The sequence below is a fragment of the Blennius ocellaris genome, assembly GCF_963422515.1.
Source record: "Blennius ocellaris genome assembly, chromosome: 15".
Lineage (NCBI taxonomy): Eukaryota > Metazoa > Chordata > Actinopteri > Blenniiformes > Blenniidae > Blennius > Blennius ocellaris.
Genome location: NC_137664.1, coordinates 1,019,334 through 1,039,333, shown reverse-complemented (window position 1 = coordinate 1,039,333; position 20,000 = coordinate 1,019,334). Strand labels below are relative to the sequence as shown.

Here is a 20,000-nt window from a genome sequence, read left to right as displayed (position 1 = left end):
AACACCAAAATAAACACAAACACAAACACTGGAACATGTTGGTCCTACAAAGAATGTTTCTTTTATACAGATGGATCGAGCGCCTTCTTGTGTCCAAGATATTTATATATATAATATATATACAAATATACCAATCAGTGGAAAATATGAATATTTATTTTATGGAGCTGCTTCATTTTCTTCTTCATCACGATGAAGGTGAGTCTCTGCTTCACCTCCCATGTTTCCCTGCAGCTTCTCCTGTTTCCTCCCACAGTCCCACAAATACAAGTTGTGGAATAAAACTGTAAATAACAACAACGTTCCAGATGATGTTTACTACATAGAAATAACATTTCTCTTTACCAGGGTTGTTTTTTTAAACTGACTTTAAAAAGTCACAAACAATAAAGAAATGAAGGATCACTGGCTTTAGTTAAAGAAAAACTTTGAAGTAGATAGATAGATATATAGATAGATCGATAGATAAATAGATAAATATGTAGATAGATAGATAGATGGATAGATAGATGGATAGATAGATAGGTAGATATATATATATATATATGTAGATAGATAGATATGTAGATATATATATAGGTAGAGAGAGAGAGAGATAGATAAAATTGTCATTCTGACGCAGGTTCAAAGATAAAACAAAAACTACCGGAGATTAAAAATAATAAACATTTTTAATAATTGTACATCAGTGACATCTAGAGGTCATAACGAGACACTGACGAAGTTTACAACGCTCGGACTCGTTCCGTCTCACTGAAACACTCTTTTGTGTGCGAAGTTATGAATGAACGCGTCCAGCAGCGCGTCGATTCATAACAACTGTGCGTCATTTCTCCTGTTCGCTCCGCCCGTCTGCGCTGATTGTTGTCTGGGCGACGCTTTTACATTTGACGGCGTGTTCTTATTCACGTGGATTTGTTTATTTATGCATGTGCACATCTGGGGGGGGGGCACTTTCGGCGTGTGACTGACCCGGGAGCCAGCCGGAGACGTCAGCCGGCGCCGGGCAGTAATTTTGGCACCGCGCGGTGCGTTCAGGCTCCGGAGCGGCAGCGGCGCTTGCGCAGTCCCTCACACGCAGCACGCGCACGAGTCAGCTTCTTCCTTTTTCTTGTTTGTTTTGTTTTTGTTTGTTTGTTTTTTACGCAAACCGACAGGTTCAAGCGAAACGTGCGCAATTTGTTAAGTTGCGGAAAAAAGGTTGTTTTTTTTACCGACCATGAAGCGCCGCTGCGCATCGTCAGAGCGCCAGCCGGTGGCAGCGGGGCTCTGACGCTCCGGTACAGCCGTCACTTGACATCACCACCCCCCCCCCCCCCCCCCTAACAACCCCCCACCCCCCCCCACCCCCTGCCGCCGCACCGGGGGACGGAGACGTCATGCTGTCCCCGCACAACTTCCCACCTGCCGGACCCGAATACGCCGCAGATTTCCCGGGCGCGGACGGCGCGCGCGGCGGCCGCTGCTGCAGGCCGCAGGTCGGAGACAATAGCGGGCTAACGGCGCTAGCCTGAGCCGCCGCCGCCGCCGCTCGGAGGAGGAGGAGGAGGAGGAGGAGGACAGGTAATGTGGACACAGGCGAGCAGGAGACAAAGACACACTGCCCCCCTCCCCCCCCCCCCCTCGGGGTCCCGGGACTGCGTTTCCCCGCCGCGGACACCGGGGGACCGGAAGCGTCGCCGCGCGAGGACAACTTTGTCCACTTGTTACTGCGCGAGCTAACGTTAGCAGCGAGGCTAAACCGGGAGCTAACGGCCGTCGATCGAAGTTTTCTTACAACCCGGAGGCGATTAAGATCAACTTTTTCTCCGCGGATCGATCAGAATAACTTCGCCGAGTTCCGCCGTGCGGCCGTAGCGGCGTGACACCTTCCCAATCCAGGTATTCTAAACTTAACGTGACGGTTGTTTTGATTTTTTATTTTTTTTTCTCCTTAATCTCCTTCATTCTGAACGTTCAACATCCTTTTTATTTATCTGTTTAGTTTAAATCTACCGAGTGTCTGCAAATAATGTCCACGTCCCTCCTGTCGAGGTGTTTTAAACTGAATCCACTGTCAGGTGTCGCTCTTTACTATGAAAATCCACACACAAGGTCCACGTTCATTTTATTTGACTTTAAATGTTTCACATGCGAGTTTTAACGGTTGAATTTAATAACCGTTCAAGGAGGGCAAATAAATCTTGGCTTTCCATTTTTTTTATCACGACATTATTAAAACCTGTTATGTGTTTATTATGGTTTATTATGACACCGTTTCAAAGCCTTAAAAAGTTATCTCCATGGTGACAGTTCTGGTGTTTACTACATTTTAAATATCTACATTTTCGATAAACGCCTGCAGCTCAATCCAATAACCGGCACTTTTTCAGAGATGACAAGTAAAGCTTTACACTTTATCGTCCTTTCAATCAAAGACTGCAGACTGTTGGAATAGAATAGAATTATGTCGATTAATTATTTTGTCGGGACGACAAAGTATATTCAGACACAATCTGCCGATTTATCTGTTTCCTTAACGATAACTTTCTACTTTATCACTACATTATTAAAACTTGCTTTGAATGACAAAAAAACTGCAATAATCAGAAGGTTCATGTCGTTATATAAAACAGAAATGTGATTATATAATTGTAGTAAGTCCTGTTTTGTTCGGCGCAATTTCCTTTTTGGATTTAAAAACCAAAAAAATTATAAAAGCATAAATACTTTGATTTGAGTCGGTTTTTCTCAACGGATCCTGCTTAAGGAATCAGGTGGTAAATCGTTATATATCTATTACATATCTATTATACATATTATACATATATATCGTAGCTCGCTTGCTAGTCCACGTCGCAACACAAGTAATCCCTAATTTTAAAGCTGAGGAAAAGCTCGTGGTAATATTATTTAGAGCGGGAGAAAAGCCTTTTCCTCAGTTTTAAAATGAGCTATTATTCGTGTCTCTACGCGGACTAGCCAGCGAGCTACGAATGTTTTCGTGGATTTGCTAGCCTGGGGTCTTTGTGTTCAGTACGAGCGGGAGACCTATCCAAGATGGCGGCGCCGTAGACACGTCACGTCAACAGCCGGCTGTGCGGCACCCGGTGTTTTATAGCTATGACTGGCTGCAATCGGCGCCTTGCTGATGTTCTTGGGTCTCCGTTTCCGTCGCCGGAGCTCCGTCCTCCGTGGTTTTTACCGATCGGTAGTGAGGTTCTCACGGTTCCTCGCCGCCGTTTCCCCCCCGTTAGGATCAGGAGGATGAGCGACTCCAGCCGTGCTTCAGCAGAAACAACCCGACCGTGAGCGAGTGGCTTCGTCATGTCTTCACACCTGGGATGGTCCGGCGTCGGCGGGGACGAGCCGGCGTCCGCCGCCGCCGGAGACGCCCTCAGCAACGGCGCCTGTGAGGCGGAGGGCGTGGTCGCCCTGCGTCGCCCCGGCGACGGCGGCACGTCGGAGTTGTCCAGCAGCGGCCCGTCGCCGCCGGAGGTCCGCGTCTCCGCCGGCAGCGGCGGCCCGGAGGAGGAGGAGGAGGAGGAGGAGGAGCAGGAGGAGGAGGAGGACGTGAGCTACGAGGTGCAGCAGGCGCACCGCATCTTCGCCGGCTTCCTCCTGGACAAGCACCGGGGGCTCACCGGGCCGTTCCTCAACCCCGTCGGCCACCAGGAGGCCCGGCGAGGCGGCGGCGGTGCCGGCGCCGGCGCCGGCGGGGTCAGGGGTCGCGGCCAGGCGCAGCTCAGGCAGTCCATGTGCCTGCGGAGGATGGAGGAGAAGTTCGGCGGCCAGGAGTACGAGGGCATCACGGAGTTCGTGGCCGACTTCAGGCTCATGCTGGAGAACTGCTACCGGTACCACGGCGTGGACCACTGGCTCTCCAGGCAGGCCCAGAAGCTGGAGCTGCTGCTGGAGCAGAAGCTCACGCTGCTGTCCAGGTGAGGCCCGGCCAGGCGGGCGTCCGGGCGCCGCCGCCGCCGCCGCCGTCAAACTGAGACACAGACAGACATTTTCACTTATTTGTATTCCGTCACTGTGTTGATTTTCAGAAGTTTGAACCTTTTTTCAGTTGTTTAAATGAAAAAGGCCATTTGCACGACAACGTTTCAGTTTTTTGGTTAGGAAAAGCTTCATGTCTACATGGGAATGTTTTGAAAATAGTGCAGTTTTCATGTCGGGCCACTAGTGGGTGCTGCTGGTTGTTTTAGTACTGAAAACACACACACACACACACACACAGGCAGCAGAGAACAACGGGTTCTAAACCTGAACACTGGGAGAACACGGACGTTCTAGTGGACTGGCCACCAAGTAGGATTGTTAGTACGGTGACTGTCACAATAAAAGTACCAAGTTGGATTGTTGTTATAGGAACTGTCAAAATAAAACTACCAAGTTGGATTGTTATTATAGCGACTGTCAAAATAAAACTACCAAGTAGGATTGTTATTATGGTGACTGTCACAATAAAAGTACCAAGTAGGACTGTTATTACGGTGACTGTCACAATAAAAGTACCAAGTTGGATTGTTATTACCGTGACTGTCACAATAAAACTACCAAGTAGGATTGTTATTATAGCAACTGTCAAAATCAAACTACCAAGTAGGATTGTTATTACGGTGACTGTCACAATAAAAGTACCAAGTAGGATTGTTATTAAGGTGACTGTCAAAACAAAAGTACCAAGTTGAATTGTTATTACGGTGACTGTCACAATAAAAGTACCAAGTTGGATTGTTATTATAGCAACTGTCAAAATAAAAGTACCAAGTTGGATTGTTATTATAGCAACTGTCAAAATAAAAGTACCAAGTAGGATTGTTATTACGGTGACTGTCACAATAAAACTACCAAGTTGGATTGTTGTTATAGCAACTGTCAAAATAAAACTACCAAGTTGGATTGTTGTTATAGCAACTGTCAAAATAAAACTACCAAGTTGGATTGTTGTTATAGCAACTGTCAAAATAAAACTACCAAGTTGGATTGTTGTTATAGCAACTGTCAAAATAAAACTACCAAGTTGGATTGTTATTATAGCAACTGTCAAAATAAAAGTACCAAGTAGGACTGTTATTACGGTGACTGTCACAATAAAACTACCAAGTAGGATTGTTATTATAGCAACTCTCAAAATAAAGCTACCAAGTTGGATTGTTGTTATAGCAACTGTCACAATAAAACTACCAAGTTGGATTGTTATTATAGCAACTGTCACAATAAAACTACCAAGTTGGATTGTTGTTATAGCAACTGTCAAAATAAACCTACCAAATTGGATTGTTATTATAGCAACTGTCACAATAAAAGTACCAAGTTGGATTGTTATTATAGCAACTGTCACAATAAAAGTACCAAGTAGGATTGTTATTATAGCAACTGTCAAAATAAAACTACCAAGTTGGATTGTTGTTATAGTAACTGTCACAATAAAAGTACCAAGTAGGACTGTTATTACGGTGACTGTCACAATAAAACTACCAAGTAGGATTGTTATTATAGCAACTGTCAAAATAAAACTACGAAGTTGGATTGTTATTATAGCAACTGTCAAAATCAAACTACCAAGTAGGATTGTTATTACGGTGACTGTCACAATAAAAGTACCAAGTAGGATTGTTATTAAGGTGACTGTCAAAACAAAAGTACCAAGTTGAATTGTTATTACGGTGACTGTCACAATAAAAGTACCAAGATGGATTGTTATTATAGCAACTGTCACAATAAAAGTACCAAGTAGGACTGTTATTACAGTGACTGTCACAATAAAAGTACCGGTACCAAGTAGGACTGTTATTACAGTGACTGTCACAATAAAAGTACCAAGTAGGATTGTTATTAAGGTGACTGTCAAAACAAAAGTACCAAGTTGGATTGTTATTATAGCAACTGTCAAAATAAAAGTACCAAGTTGAATTGTTATTATAGCAACTGTCAAAATAAAACTACCAAGTTGGATTGTTATTATAGCAACTGTCAAAATAAAAGTACCAAGTAGGACTGTTATTACAGTGACTGTCACAATAAAAGTACCAAGTTGGATTGTTATTACCGTGACTGTCACAATAAAAGTACCAAGTAGGATTGTTATTAAGGTGACTGTCAAAACAAAAGTACCAAGTTGGATTGTTATTATAGCAACTGTCAAAATAAAACTACCAAGTTGGATTGTTATTATAGCAACTGTCAAAATAAAACTACCAAGTTGGATTGTTATTACGGTGACTGTCACAATAAAACTACCAAGTAGGATTGTTATTATAGCAACTGTCAAAATAAAACTACCAAGTTGGATTGTTATTACGGTGACTGTCACAATAAAACTACCAAGTAGGATTGTTATTATAGCAACTGTCAAAACAAAAGTACTAAGTTGGATTGTTATTATAGCAACTGTCAAAATAAAACTACCAAGTTGGATTGTTATTATAGCAACTGTCAAAATAAAACTACCAAGTTGGATTGTTATTACGGTGACTGTCACAATAAAACTACCAAGTAGGATTGTTATTATAGCAACTGTCAAAATAAAACTACCAAGTTGGATTGTTATTACGGTGACTGTCACAATAAAACTACCAAGTAGGATTGTTATTATAGCAACTGTCACAATAAAAGTACCAAGTTGGATTGTTATTATAGCAACTGTCAAAATAAACCTACCAAGTTGGATTGTTATTATAGCAACTGTCACAATAAAAGTACCAAGTTGGATTGTTATTATAGCAACTGTCAAAATAAACCTACCAAGTTGGATTGTTATTATAGCAACTGTCAAAATAAAACTACCAAGTTGGATTGTTATTATAGCAACTGTCAAAATAAAACTACCAAGTTGGATTGTTATTACGGTGACTGTCACAATAAAACTACCAAGTAGGATTGTTATTATAGCAACTGTCAAAATAAAACTACCAAGTTGGATTGTTATTACGGTGACTGTCACAATAAAACTACCAAGTAGGATTGTTATTATAGCAACTGTCACAATAAAAGTACCAAGTTGGATTGTTATTATAGCAACTGTCAAAATAAACCTACCAAGTTGGATTGTTATTATAGCAACTGTCACAATAAAAGTACCAAGTTGGATTGTTATTATAGCAACTGTCAAAATAAACCTACCAAGTTGGATTGTTATTATAGCAACTGTCAAAATAAAACTACCAAGCAAATTGAAAAACACACAAGTGTTTTTCAATTTGTTGTTGTGGTTTGCACTTCACCGTAACAAACTATCTTTTAACCCGTTTACCAAACCTTATATTATACCGCATACCTTCTATTCTCTCTCTCTCTCTGTCTCTCTCTCTCTCTCTCTCTCTCTCTCTCTCTCTCTCTCTCTCTCTCTCTCTCTCTCTCTCCCCCTCTCTCCCCCCTCCCTCCCCAGAACGTTGCGAGAGAAGACGACCTTGGCGGTGACCTCTAAAGGGCGTTTCGGCGCCGAGGAGGAGCGCGCGTCGACGGGCAGCAGCACCCGGAGGAGGACGGCGCCCCGCAGCCTGGCCACCCTCACCGTCAGCGGGCACGAGTCGGTCATGGTGCAGGCGCTGAGGCTGGAGGAGCAGCAGAGGGCCAAGGAGGAGAAGAGGTGAGGGTCGTTGGGATGGAGGCAATTTAAAAAAGAACAAAAAGAAAAAACCCGGTACACATTGCCAGTACTTGTGTGGCGTTCAAAAAAACTTCCCTTGGTGGCGTCCGTGGCCGTAAAGTTCTATATAAGAATATTATTTTCAACTTTTATTTTTGCATAAATCTGTTAATCAACCTCAGTCCTGATCAAAACTACCAAACATTTTTTTTAATTAACCCTTTAAAGTCCCAGTGAAATGTAAAACACGACTTTGTAAAAAAATGATAGTTGGGTTCTACTTGTAAGGTTCCTCCGACTCTGCCCCGCCACTGTTGTCGCATAACAAAGTTATTTTAATTTTGAATCTCCAGCTGTTGAAGTCGGGGGAATCCTTCTCCTTCGTGGGCCGTTGTGGGCGGAGCCTATGTGTGACGTCACGAGTTGTGCAGATCTCGATCTGTTGTGTTTATATCGGCTTGTTTCCCTCTTAAATATCCAAGTTTTTACAGTGTTTTGAAGTTATAGTCGGTGTTTTATGAGCCTTGATGAAAGATTGAGCCTGGAAGAGACCGAGAGAGGAGGAAAGGAGTGGTGGCTAGCTCGCGCAGCTAGCGGGAGCCGCTAGCTCGGGCGGTGATGATGATGACGACGATGATGAAATCTGGTTAAATTCAGCCTCTTCGTGGTCAAAACTCTGATCCTCCATAACGTAAACACAACTTGGTCGTGTGCACAACTCGTGATGTCACTCTGTTATTGTCAGAAGCTCCGCCCAGCAGAGGAAATACCAACGTTTATCGGCTATTTTCTCGCAGATTGTCGTGTTTTAACATTTTACCCTTCGGCCAGTTAGCATGAAAAATGTCCCTAGAAGCGACAACCAGAGTGTTTTGGAGGTGGAACCTTCATTTCACTGGGACTTTAACATCAATCCCTTCTGCTTCCCGCCGTGGTCAGGCAGCGCGAGCTGGAGAAGAAAGAGGCGGAGGAAACGTCGGCCAAGGAGGTGGAGGAGTGGGAGCAGGGCCTGCTGTCCCAGGCGTCCCCCCAGGCCGTGGACGCCCTGTGGGAGCTCCCCGCCGTGGGTCACTTCCTGTGCCTGGCCCAGACCGCCCTCAACCTGCCCGAGGTGGTGTTCTTCGAGCTGGAGCGCTGCCTGCTGATGCCCCGCTGCAGCCCGCTCCTCTCCAAAGTCGTGTCGTCGCTGCTGTCGCCGCCGCAGCGCCGGGCCACGCTGCACCGCCGCCCCGCCCTGCCCTACCACCGCTGGGAGGCGGAGCTCCGGCAGCGCGTGGCCGGCTGGTACCGCACGGTGGGCGCCTCCCGGGACCAGCCCCGCCGCGCCGAGCAGCTGGGCCTCTGCCACCGCTTCTTCCGGGTCCTGGGCGAGGCCAGCCCGCTGGAGGCGGCGCCCTTCCACCTGCTGCCCTTCCACCAGCGGCTGTGGCTGCTGAAGGGGCTGTGCGACCACGTGTACGAGACGCAGAAGGACGTGCAGGACGCCGTGCTGGCCCAGCCCATCCACGAGTGCCGGGAGTCCATCCTGGGCTACGACGGCAGGGACAACGCCTACATACACTTCCCGCACTTCTGCGGCGCCGACCTGAGGGTCTACCGCCAGAGCCCCAGCGCGCCGCCCGCCTTCCCCTTCCCCGCCGTGTGGGTGAGGCGGGTCGACAGGCAGCCGGGGACGGAGGGCGAGGGGTCGGACGGGGAGCGGGACGGCGGCGGGGTTGACGGAGCGCCGGCGGACGCGGAGGACGGAAGGAGGAGGTCCGAGGGAAAAGGGCGCCGCGAAGATTCAGTCGAGGCGTTCGGGTCGTGGTGTCGGTTGAAGGAGGACGCCTCCGATTCGGACTCCTGCCACGGCGACTCCAAGACAGACTTGGCAACACGCGACTCCTTGCCCGTCGTACACGCGGGTCCCGGCGCGGCGGGAGGAGGACGAGGCGGCGGGACGGAGGCGGAGTCCTCGGACTTTGAGCGTCCGTCCAGGAGGTTGGCGTCGCACCAGCGGCAGGGCTTCTCCCTGGGGTCGCCGCGCACCATCAAGGCAGAGACCCGGGAGCCTTGCCTGAACGTAGGGGAGCACAGCTACACGGGGCGCTCCCCGGCTCGCGCCGCCGACCCCCCCTCCCCGGCCGAACCCCTCCAGGCGGAGGGGGAGGGTGGGAGGGGGAGGGGGAGGAGGAGTCCCGGCGAGGGACGCCCGGGGTCTTCCTGCTCGGACGGCTGCGGATGCGGCGGCGTCAAGAGCGAGGACGGCGACGGCGACAAGCGCTGGGCGGCGAAGAAGAGGCGGAAGAAGAAGCGGGGGAGGGGCGAGCGGCCGGGGGAGAAGGCGGGGCCGCCGGACGCCGTGGAGGCGGCGCTGCGCAAAGTTTCCACGAGTGCGAAGAGGAAGGACCGGAAGAAAAAACACAAAACGGGTAAGAAAGACCTCGGAGAAGTTCTTTTATCTGTTTTACTTTCCTCTGGACGTCTGAGCAGCTTTAGGAGCGTTCAGACCTTCAATCATTAATCTACATTCAACATCCTGGACCAGGGGTCGGCAACCCGCGGCTCCTTGAGCCTCCGTCCCACTGCAGTTCATCCCGGAGGGACGTAAGGAGGCAAGGCCACCCAGAGCGCAGTCCCGCTACAAAGAGTGGTAAAACGTAGGGTCGTGAACGACGCAGCGACGTGACGTCAATAAATTACAACAATAATGGACGAAGAACGTAGAATCGCGGCTGCAGGTCACGACAGCGGCTCAACTGGTGTCTGAAGCTGGGAGCTTCCTGTACCTTTCACAGTAAAAGCCCACAGTTCCAGGAGGTTCATTACAGACTTGTTGAGAGTGACGGAACATTCTAGTGAATTCCACAACAACTACAGGACATCAAAGACACACCATCACACTCATGGTTCTAACAATCCAGATCTCACACATTTATCTTCCATTTTAATAATGTGTAGCGATAAAGGAGCTGAGAGCTGCAATGCATTATGGGAGTTTCTGTTTGTGGTGTTTTAAATGTAATTATTGGGGGTTATGTTAGGTTTGTAGTGTCGGTAATAATTGTGTTTATTAGTTGTAAGTCGTCAACCAGCAGTGAAGGAGGTTTTGTGTGTCGTGTCGTCCTGGCATGGTCTTCCTGTGGGACTGTCAAAATAAAATGCGTGTGGCTCTCTGGGTGTTGTGTTCAGTGGGAAACGGGACCAAATGGCTCTTTGATCATCAAAGGTTGCCGACCCCTGGTCGAGAACGACAAAGTGAAAATAGATCCTCTGAACTCTGACGACATTTTAAATGCAAACATTTTCTGACACGAACTTGCAAAAACAAAGTTTTTCACTTGAAACGTTGACATTTCTGTGCAGCACATTGTGTTGTTGTTGTTGTTTTCGATCTCCTTTAAGGATTACTTGTGGGTTCAGTTACTGTCTCACCTGCTGTTGACAGGACGGAAGCCTGAATCGTCCAAGAAGATTAAACACGAACCGCCCGCCGAGCCGTCGTTTAAGGTGAGCAACCGTCACTCCGCCACTCGCTACATCTTGTTTTGTTTTTTTTCCCTTTCATGAGAAACATCAAAGGAAATGTAACTTTGTCGTCGAGCAGTTGGTGTGTTCCAGTCTGGAGGAGCTCCGCCTTCTGATCAGTAGGACGGAGGACGAGCTGGACGAGTTGGAGAGCGCCAAGAAGAGACTGGTTTGTGAAATCCGTTGTCAGTAGGTTTGTTTGTTTTTGTTGTTGTTGGTTTTTTTTTAAAATCATTTTCGTGTTGACGGCCACGTTGTCGTTCCGCGTGTTGTTGGACCGACAGGGCCGGTGGTACCACAGGAGGGAGGCGGTGAAGGACCTTCATAGCACTCTCATCAGACTACTGAACGAGCTTTCACCCTGGGAACCCAAACTGATCAAGGCCCACCAACGGAACAGGTCTCACACACACACACACACACACACACACACACACACACACACACACACACACACACACCTCCTCTGATCTGTCCTTGGTATGTTATTATGTTTTTTTTTGTTTTCTTTTTCTTTGACTTCTCCGTCAGGCTGCGATTGAAAAAGGAGTTTGACGACTTCAAGAAGCAACCGGAGTACGATAACTTTGTCCGCGAGGAGTGCGTCTCGTCGTCGTCTGACGAAGACGAGGACGACGAGGAGGGGGAGTTGGGGAAGGAGGTGTGTTCGCCCGCCGGTCGTCTGGAGGAGGAGGAGGACCTGGAACACGTGGTTCCCAGAGGCCTTTGGACTGGAGGTAAGGTCACCGACCCCCCCCCCCCCCGCCGCTCTACAAAATAAAAGTTCCTCCACTGTGGTGATCAGTTAAGGTCATAATTCACCCCGTTACTGTGGGGGGCGGTGGGGAACTTTATTTTGTAGGGAGGAAGTAGTTTCGTCGTCTCCGTTGGAGAGACGAGGGAAAAGAAAAGCGTTTCTGAAAAGTGTATAAAGAGGATAAAGTTTGGAGTTCATCGACTCTACACCTCCAACATTTTATTTTGAAAGAGTTTATCAAAGTATTTATGTTGAAGTATATCTATCTCTTATTGTATTTTATTTATTTCTTGTTCTCAAAAGATTGAGTGCAGTACAACGGTTTATTTTTTACTACTACATTACAAGATATTTCTAGATATTTAACAGGAGCCTGTTTTTTTAAAACATGTTTAATAAATGCTGTTCCAAATTCAAAGACATAATCGTGATTTCAATATTTCCCAAAATAGATTATGATTTCTTTCCATAATCGAGCAGCCGTCGCTTTTCACTTATTTCGCTTTTTATCTCTAAATGTAATCCAACTTTGTCGCCGAACGATTAACCTGCTTAGAAAGCAAGTAGCTACTGCGTCTTTAATTGCGTCGTCTGCTGTGTTGCTAGCGAGGACCAGGGACTTCGGGACGGAGCTGCCGGCACAAAACCGCCCGAGGCCCTCGCTTGTCGGTCCGGACAGAGACGTGGGCCTGCTGCCGAGGGCGGAGAACGTCGGCCTGGACGTGACGCCCGCGGACTGGAAGCCGCCGGAGCCGAGTCCCACCAATCAATGCAGCGACTCGGCGTCGGTGTCCCCCAGAAGCCCCGCCCCCCCCCCGACCGGCGCACTCCCGAAAGGATACACGCCAATCCCCACCTTGCTGGCTAAGAGTGTGGGAAACAAAGTGACCTTAATGAAGCGACCCGCCGATTTCCCCGGCGCCGGCGACGCGGACGCACACGGCCAGGCGCCCTCGCTGCCCCCGCCCAACTCGGCGGCGGGAACCGCGAATCCTTCGAAAGCACAAAGTCCCCGGTCGGATTTGCGGCGGGGGGCGGCGCAGGTCCAGGCGCCCGGTCAGCAGAGAACGGCAGCGGCTCTTCCTCCGCCGCCGCCGCCGCCGCCGGCCACGCAGACCAAACCCGCGCAGTCTGTACCAAAAAGCCCAGTCCAGGTGCTGTACAAGGTCCCCGAGGGGTTGGGTCACCTCGTGAAGGACGGCAGCGGCCCCATCAGGTTCTCTGTCCAGCCCGTGGTGGATCAGAACACCGGGGAGAAGATCATGCAGCAAGTGGTCATTCTCCCATCCAACCTCCTCGTGCACAAAGCGGAGGGCAAGGCGACCCCCGCGTCCCAACCGCAATCGAAGGGAACTCCGGTCGCCGTTCCTAAAGTGGCCGGCCCGTTTCGTCTGTCCACCGACGTGCCTGGGTTCAGCATTCCCGAAAATAGAATCCCCGTTCAGCAAGTGGCTCCTTTGAGAGACGCCAGAAGCGTGAGCGGTCCCCCGCCATCCGTTCTACCTGGTCTCCACCAAGGGACCCCGAGCACAGCAGGGGGCGCCAAGGCACGCGGCGTCCCGGCAACCAAACCGCAGGGTCTCGCCTCGAACCCGCCGCCGACCACGAGCCTCCCCGCCGCACTTTCTCCCCCCGAGCCCGTCCGAGCGGCGGACCCGAAGCAGGAGCTGAAGACGGTGTGTATCCGCGACTCGCAGTCCATCCTGGTCACGACCCGAGGAGGGAACACGGGCATCGTCAAGGTCCAGACGTCGTCGGACCAGAGTGGCTTCGGGTCTTTCCCCCCCAGTCCGGTCATCACTATCTCGCCCCAATTCAAAGCCTTCCTCGTGTCCAAGACGTCGCCGACTCTTTGTCCCTCCCAGACACCGTCCGGTCACTCGGCGACTCCGTCCCAGCAGCAAACGGCCTCGACGTCAAAGCCCCTATCCTCGTTCGCGATCCCCGTCTGCACGTCCCCTGGAAGCCACGGCGCTGGCAGGACTGTGGCTGTAGCCCAAGGTCCGCTTCCTTCTGCCGGGGCCAAGGTCACTCAGCTGGCGCAGACAACGACCGCCGGCTCTCACGCACAAACCGCAGTGTTGAAAACCGCCGTTCCGTCGCCGAGTCGACCCAACGTCCCCCAACTTCTCGCGCAGGAGTTTGTCAGTAAGACTGGTTTAAAGCGGACCAGCGCCGATGAAGGACCTCAAGTTTCTAAATTCATTCTGGTGACGCCGTCTTCTTCCGCCGCCTCTAACGTAGCCCTGCCCATAGGCTCCGCCCCCTCCGCACAGTCGGCTCCCGGCTCAAGGGTCATGATCATCGGTCAGCCCGCGGTCCTGTCGGCCTCCGCCGTGACAGGAAGTATTCCAAAGCAGCCGAGCGGACAAGCGATGGCCGCCTCGTTGCCGAGTCACACTCTGACGACGGGCTTCGCCGCCGGCTCGGAGGCGTCGTGTCAATCCAGGAACGTCACTCCACCCTCAGGTGTGTTCCTTTTTTATATTCGTACTGTCGAGGCGTTCAATCAAACCGTCACCTTCAAACACGTTCTGAAGGTGACGGTTCCATTACTAATGTTCAGTAACTGAATAAATGACCCGTCCTGTTTTGTTCCCAGGGTTTCAAATCCAGTTGTCCGGGAAGAAGACGACCATTGGACAGTCGATCGGCGCCCTGTCTTTCTCCCCGTCCATGTGCAAGCCGGCGTCGGCCTCGGACCCTCCCGCGGCCACCACCGGTGGTCCGATCCCAGTCACAAGTTTGAATCCCTTCACGAGCCGCCCTCCCCAGCCTGGGTGCCGTGGCTCCCCGGCCGGCAGCCCCCAGCTCCGGGGCTTCCCTTCCCTGTCCGCCGTCTCCCATACAAGCTGCTCCGCCGTCCCCGCGCCGCCTGCGGGACACGCCACCGATAAAGACCTCGGCGTGTCGGCGGGGGTTCTGCCCAACAGCACCGTGGCAGAGAGCAGCCCCGCCCACGTTCCTCCCCCTCGCCACTCATTTCTCCAAAGTGGCCTTGGCGAGGAAACCCTCTGCGCCTCAGCTTCCTCTCCGCTCGCTCGCAACGCAATCCCGACCCCGCCGCCGTCCGCGCCCGCCGGCGGCGCCGTGCAGCAACGGATAGTCATCAACACGTCGACGCCGCTGGCCGCCGGCACGCAGATCCTCCTGAACAACGCGTGCTTCGTAGTTCCTCCCCAGGGTTTGGGCGCGGGGAGCCACGTCCTCGTCATCTCCGGTCCCGCGCCACAACAAGTGCCTGCTGCTGTCAGTGCTTCCAGCTCTGGATCTTCAGTACCTTACCCCGGGGCAGGGAATCTCAGCGTGGCCTCCGTTTCGCCCCAGTCTGGAGCCGGGCCGTCGTTGCTTTCCGTCGCCCCGCCCGTCACACCAGTCAAGCTAGCGGCACCGTTGCCCAGTAACACCAACGTGGTGTCGGCTCTTCCCAGGTCTCCGGCCGTCCAGGCGGGTAGCTTGTCGTCGCCCGCCGTGGATCCACACACCTTGGGTTCGCCGCTGCCAAAGCTAGGCGGGTTAGCGTCCCCAGTAGCAGCCAGTGCCGGCGCTTTTGGTTCGGTATTACCCGCGGCTACGCAAGCCGCCTGTCCGTCCGCGGCGCCGCCCACGGTAGCATCCACCTTTCCACATATCCCAGGACCGCTGTCGTCCTTGCCCGTGTTCCCCAGTCCCTCGACGGTCGCCCCGCCGGTCCCCGCCCTCCTCTCCGCGCCGGCAGAAACTCCGGCGTCACGTTGCTCCATTCCCACGCAGCGGCTGCTGACGGGCATCTCGCTGGGCCCGGGCATACTGCCCCTGCAGGCCGCAGTCGGCGTTGCGGCACACTCCGCCGGTCAGCCTCAGGCATTGGTGCGCGTCGGACTTGGGAACGCGCCGATCACGCAGACGGTGCTTTCCGGCGCCCGGACACAAGTGTTACCGACAGTGGCCGTCCCGCCGATCGTCAGCGCGGCGTGCCGGATCCAGACGCTGCCCGTCGCCACCGTCCCGCCGATCGGAAGCACAGTGAACACCGTAGGGACGGCGCCGTCGTCCAACGCCGCCGCGGCCGGCGCCCCAGGTCAACCGATCGCGTCGCCGAAGACGAACGCCGTCGGCCCGTCTCTCGGTCTGAGCGCTCAAGGGTACGGGAAGCTCTCCCCTCAGACCGCGGTGCTGGGCGTCCACGCCAACATGGCGTCCAGGCTGCTCATCGGTCCGGACGGTGCCGTTCTGAGCATCGTTCAGTCGCACGTCGGTTCACCGCCGCTGACGGCCCACGGTCCCGCTGGCGCGTTACAAACACATGATTCCTCTTTGCAGCCGATACAGTCGGACACTAAGTGAACCGATCGGGTGAGACGAGGCTGCAGGGTTTTGTTTTGTTGTTGTTTTTGTTTTTTTTGGTAAATCCCGCCGTTGGTTAAGGACCCGTCGGGACCCGTAACCTATTTTGATCCGTCCTTCCACATTTTGGGACACAGACGATTCCATACCCTGGGGTAGATGGTCTCTCCGACACAAGGTTGTTCAAATATGCTAAACACGTATACTGTGAGGGGTTTCGTTTCACGCCCTCCCACTGACCTTTGATTCTCTTTCATCTGCTTCTCGGCCAGTAAGTCAAACCTTTGAAGTGAAAAAAGTGGAGGGTCGACGAGACGGAGGGTTCGAGTTGAGCACTTACGACTTTCCAACGCCATTAGATGGAGCTTCAGGAAGTAAATTGGTTTACTGTTCTTCGTTACAACGTTTATCTGTCACTTTTGAAGAAAAGTTAAAATGTCCTCCATTCTAGTTTTTGTTTTTTTGTTTTTTTTTGCTAGTGTTTGTTTGAAAGCTACTTTTAGCTTTTTAGACATATGGAGAGAAAAAAAAACCAACCTAATAGATAAATTTGTACCACATGTTTGAGTCCATACAAATGTTTTAAAATCACATTTATTTATTTTCACCATATAGATTTTTTCAAGACTATTTCCTAGGTACATTTTCATTGAACATTTGTGGACGTCACTGCATGGAAATAAACGATGCAAATGTCCTGAACCAGTGTGTCCCCACAGATTCTTGAAGCACGAAACCGTCAGTCTTTTCTTTTGTTTATTGAAACGACATTGTGGTCGGTCTTGTGCGGGAAAAGAAATGTACAAAGTGAGCTACTGTGGTTCTACCGGAGAGCTTCTAGCTACAAAGTGTTGGAACTCATTGACGAGTCAGTTTCCATTCGTCTCGTCTCGTCTCGTCTCGTCTCGTCTGTCCATCTTCTGGACAAGTCTTTCAGGGGGAGTACGGCGGCGGCAGAGGCCCGGAGGAGATCTTCTCATAGGCCGGAGGAGCGTTGGGAACCTGGGCGGAAACGGCAGATACGTTCAGGCTGAAATAGAAATTATATTCTGACGCTTTTCACGTCTTCATTTAAACACAAAGCTTCATGTTGAATGAATGTTTCCTCGTTTTAACCCTTTAGGACCGAGGAGTGGAACAGAGTTTAGTTCAGACGTATAGTATAGTAGAGTGATGAAAATGAAGAAAAATGACTATAATCTCTACATAAAGACCAATTTAATAAAACCTACAATTTAAAAAAAAAAAAATACAGTAAAATGTAAAAACGTAGCTGTTGTATTATACGTTTAACAAACTCCCTGCCGGCTGTGAGCTACTTTACTATCTCATGTTGTGTCCATTAGTCTTAAAGTCCCAGTGAAATGTAAAACACGACTTTGGAAAAAAAACGATAGTTGGGGTTCTACTTGTAAGGTTCCTCCGACTCTGCCCCGCCACTGTTGTCGCATAACAAAGTTATTTGAATTTTGAATCTCCAGCTGTTGAAGTCGGGGGAATCCTTCTTCTTTGTGGGCCATTGTGGGCGGAGCCTATGTGTGACGTCACGAGTTGTGCAGATCTCGATCTGTTGTGTTTATATCGGCTTGTTTCCCTCTTAAATATCCAAGTTTTTATAGTGTTTTGAAGTTCTAGTCGACGTTTTATGAGCCTTGATGAAAGATTGATCCTGGAAGAGACCGAGAGAGGAGAAAAGGAGCACGGGCGGCGGGAGCCGCTAGCTCAAGCGGCTAGCCGCTAGCCGCTAGCTCGGGCGGCTAGTAGACAATCAAGTAATACCTGGACTCGTCTTCGGGGATTCGGAAACACCTGACGATGATGAAATCTGGTTAAATTCAGCCTCTTCGTGGTCAAAACTCTGATCCTCCATAATGTAAACACAACTTGGGCGTGTGCACAACTCGTGATGTCACTATTATTGTCAGAAGCTCCGCCCAGTAGAGGAAATAGCGCCATTTATCGGCTATTTTCTCGCAGATTGTCGTGTTTTAACATTTTACCCTTCAGCCAGTTAGCATGAAAAACGTCCCTAGAAGCGACAACCAGAGTGTTTTGGAGGTGGAATCTTCATTTCACTGGGACTTTAAGATGTTAAAGAAGTATATTTATACACTTTGCGTGGTGGTTTGGTCCCGGTGACGCGATAATTCAGAGTTCTGGTGAAAGTTTGAACCGTTTTCTGAACTGAAGCTGCCGAACTGGAATCATTTGCGTCACTAAATTCCCAAATTGCTCTAAATTAAGAGCAGCGACAAAGTATTTTTACTTTTTAAAACCTTCATGTTCAATTGAGAAGTTGAATTGGTCATTTTTCCTTTTCCCAAAGAGCTTTTTTTTCTCTTTTTTTACACAAAGAACACGAGATCTGCTCTGTACTTTCCCTCCAGGTGTAAAAAAAAAAAGAAAAAGGAAGCTGTTTTCCGTTCTTACTTTCCTCGGGAACAAAACCTCTTCAATGCCTCCTTCTAGTCTGGTGACTTAATAATCTCCCCTTCAGGCTCCGCCGCTTGTGGGTCACGTGACCCGCGTGGTCGGATCAAGCCTTCCCGCTCAACGGCGCCTGGAAATGTCGGGTTACGCCGATCCGTCGTTCAACACAGAATGTTCTGCCTCCAAGCAACTTTTTAAAAGAGTCACAAGGTGACCTGAAGTTTTTTTTTTTAACCTGATTCTTATGAGCAGTTCGGCAGTTTCCTGCGAGTTCAGAGTTTTTCAACCTTTTTTGAGCCAAGACACTTTTTATTCTTTGGAAAAATCTGGAGTCACACCACCACCTCCACCCGGAAATGTTAAAAAGTTAAACTCTGTAGCCTCTATTAACAATATAAAGTCTTTCTCGTCAAAGTTTTATCAACAGGAATCCAGTAAATCCAGAAAGCAAGGACTTTTTTTTAATAGTGACTCCCTCAGTGTGAAACCTGGACCTGATGGATGAAGAGCTGAGATCCTGGTTCACATTCTTCCTTTTCAAAAACTTCTCCATCACTGTCACTGACACAGTACTTTGATACAAGATGGTAGCAGGAGGTGGAGATGAACCACACTGACGTCTGTCACTTTACATTTCACCGGTAAAGTTCTGTGCTGCCCTCTAGTGGCGAAGAGTATTTATACAGGATGACTCTGCAACACACTGTCACTGTGAGAGCAAAGGTTTTTTTTAGAAAAAAAATGTGAAATTGGATAATTTCCCACGGCTCAGCTGACGAGATCTCGCGGAAACACCTAGTGGTTGAAAAACTCTGAGCTATGTGACATCTGAAAATGTGTTGTAGAGCGAGACGCTCCGCTCACCGCCGGTCGGAAGCTGCCGAAGTCGGTGAGCGCCATCTTGTTTTCTGCTGAAGGTCCGGCCTCCGAGTACTGGCCTCCCGTCACACCTGCCGATCCGGATCTGGGACTCTGCGGAGACAAAACCGCCGGCTCAGGACAGGCCGGTCGCAACGGAGTGACGTAGGAGACATTTGGACCTCGAGTCGGCAGGACTGCTGAAACATGATGGTTGTTGTTGTTGTTGTTTGCGTGGCCCGGTGGACGGTTGGTGGACGGTTGGTGGACAGGTTGGTGGACGGTTGGTGGACAAGTTGGTGGACAGGTTGGTTGACAGGTTGGTGGACGGGTTGGTGGACAGTTGGTGGACGGTTGGTGGACAGGTTGGTGGACGGTTGGTGGACGGTTGGTGGACAGTTGGTGGACAGGTTGGTGGACGGTTGGTTGACAGGTTGGTGGACGGTTGGTGGACGGTTGGTGGACAGTTGGTGGACAGGTTGGTGGATGGTTGGTGGACAGGTTGGTTGACAGGTTGGTGGACGGTTGGTGGACAGTTGGTGGACG

The 20,000-nt window shown here is 50.1% G+C and overlaps 2 protein-coding genes across 3 annotated transcripts in view; one reads left to right on the top strand and one right to left on the bottom strand.

The window, feature by feature from the left end:
* Positions 1-3,306: 3,306 nt before the first annotated feature.
* Positions 3,307-16,167, top strand: brd10 (bromodomain containing 10; the record flags this gene model as incomplete). Its single annotated transcript, XM_080509846.1, has 9 exons — positions 3,307-3,920; positions 7,376-7,576; positions 8,516-9,987; positions 11,004-11,065; positions 11,163-11,252; positions 11,368-11,483; positions 11,615-11,820; positions 12,447-14,309; positions 14,443-16,167. 9 exons carry the CDS (start codon positions 3,307-3,309, stop codon positions 16,164-16,166), a joined length of 6,348 nt encoding a protein of 2,115 aa, XP_080365972.1. The 3' UTR covers position 16,167.
* A 7-nt stretch (positions 16,168-16,174) lies between these two features.
* mlana (melan-A) overlaps positions 16,175-20,000 on the bottom strand; it is a 7,224-nt gene continuing 3,398 nt past the window's right edge. The window contains exons 4-5 of one of the 2 annotated variants that reach the window (XM_080510098.1): positions 19,461-19,568; positions 16,175-17,168 (exon numbers count right to left, since the gene is read on the bottom strand). In XM_080510098.1, coding sequence (XP_080366224.1) covers positions 17,100-17,168; positions 19,461-19,568 — 177 coding nt within the window. In that variant the 3' untranslated portion in view covers positions 16,175-17,099. The remainder of the gene's footprint in view (positions 17,169-19,460; positions 19,569-20,000) is intronic. The other variant, XM_080510097.1, reaches the window with a different exon arrangement.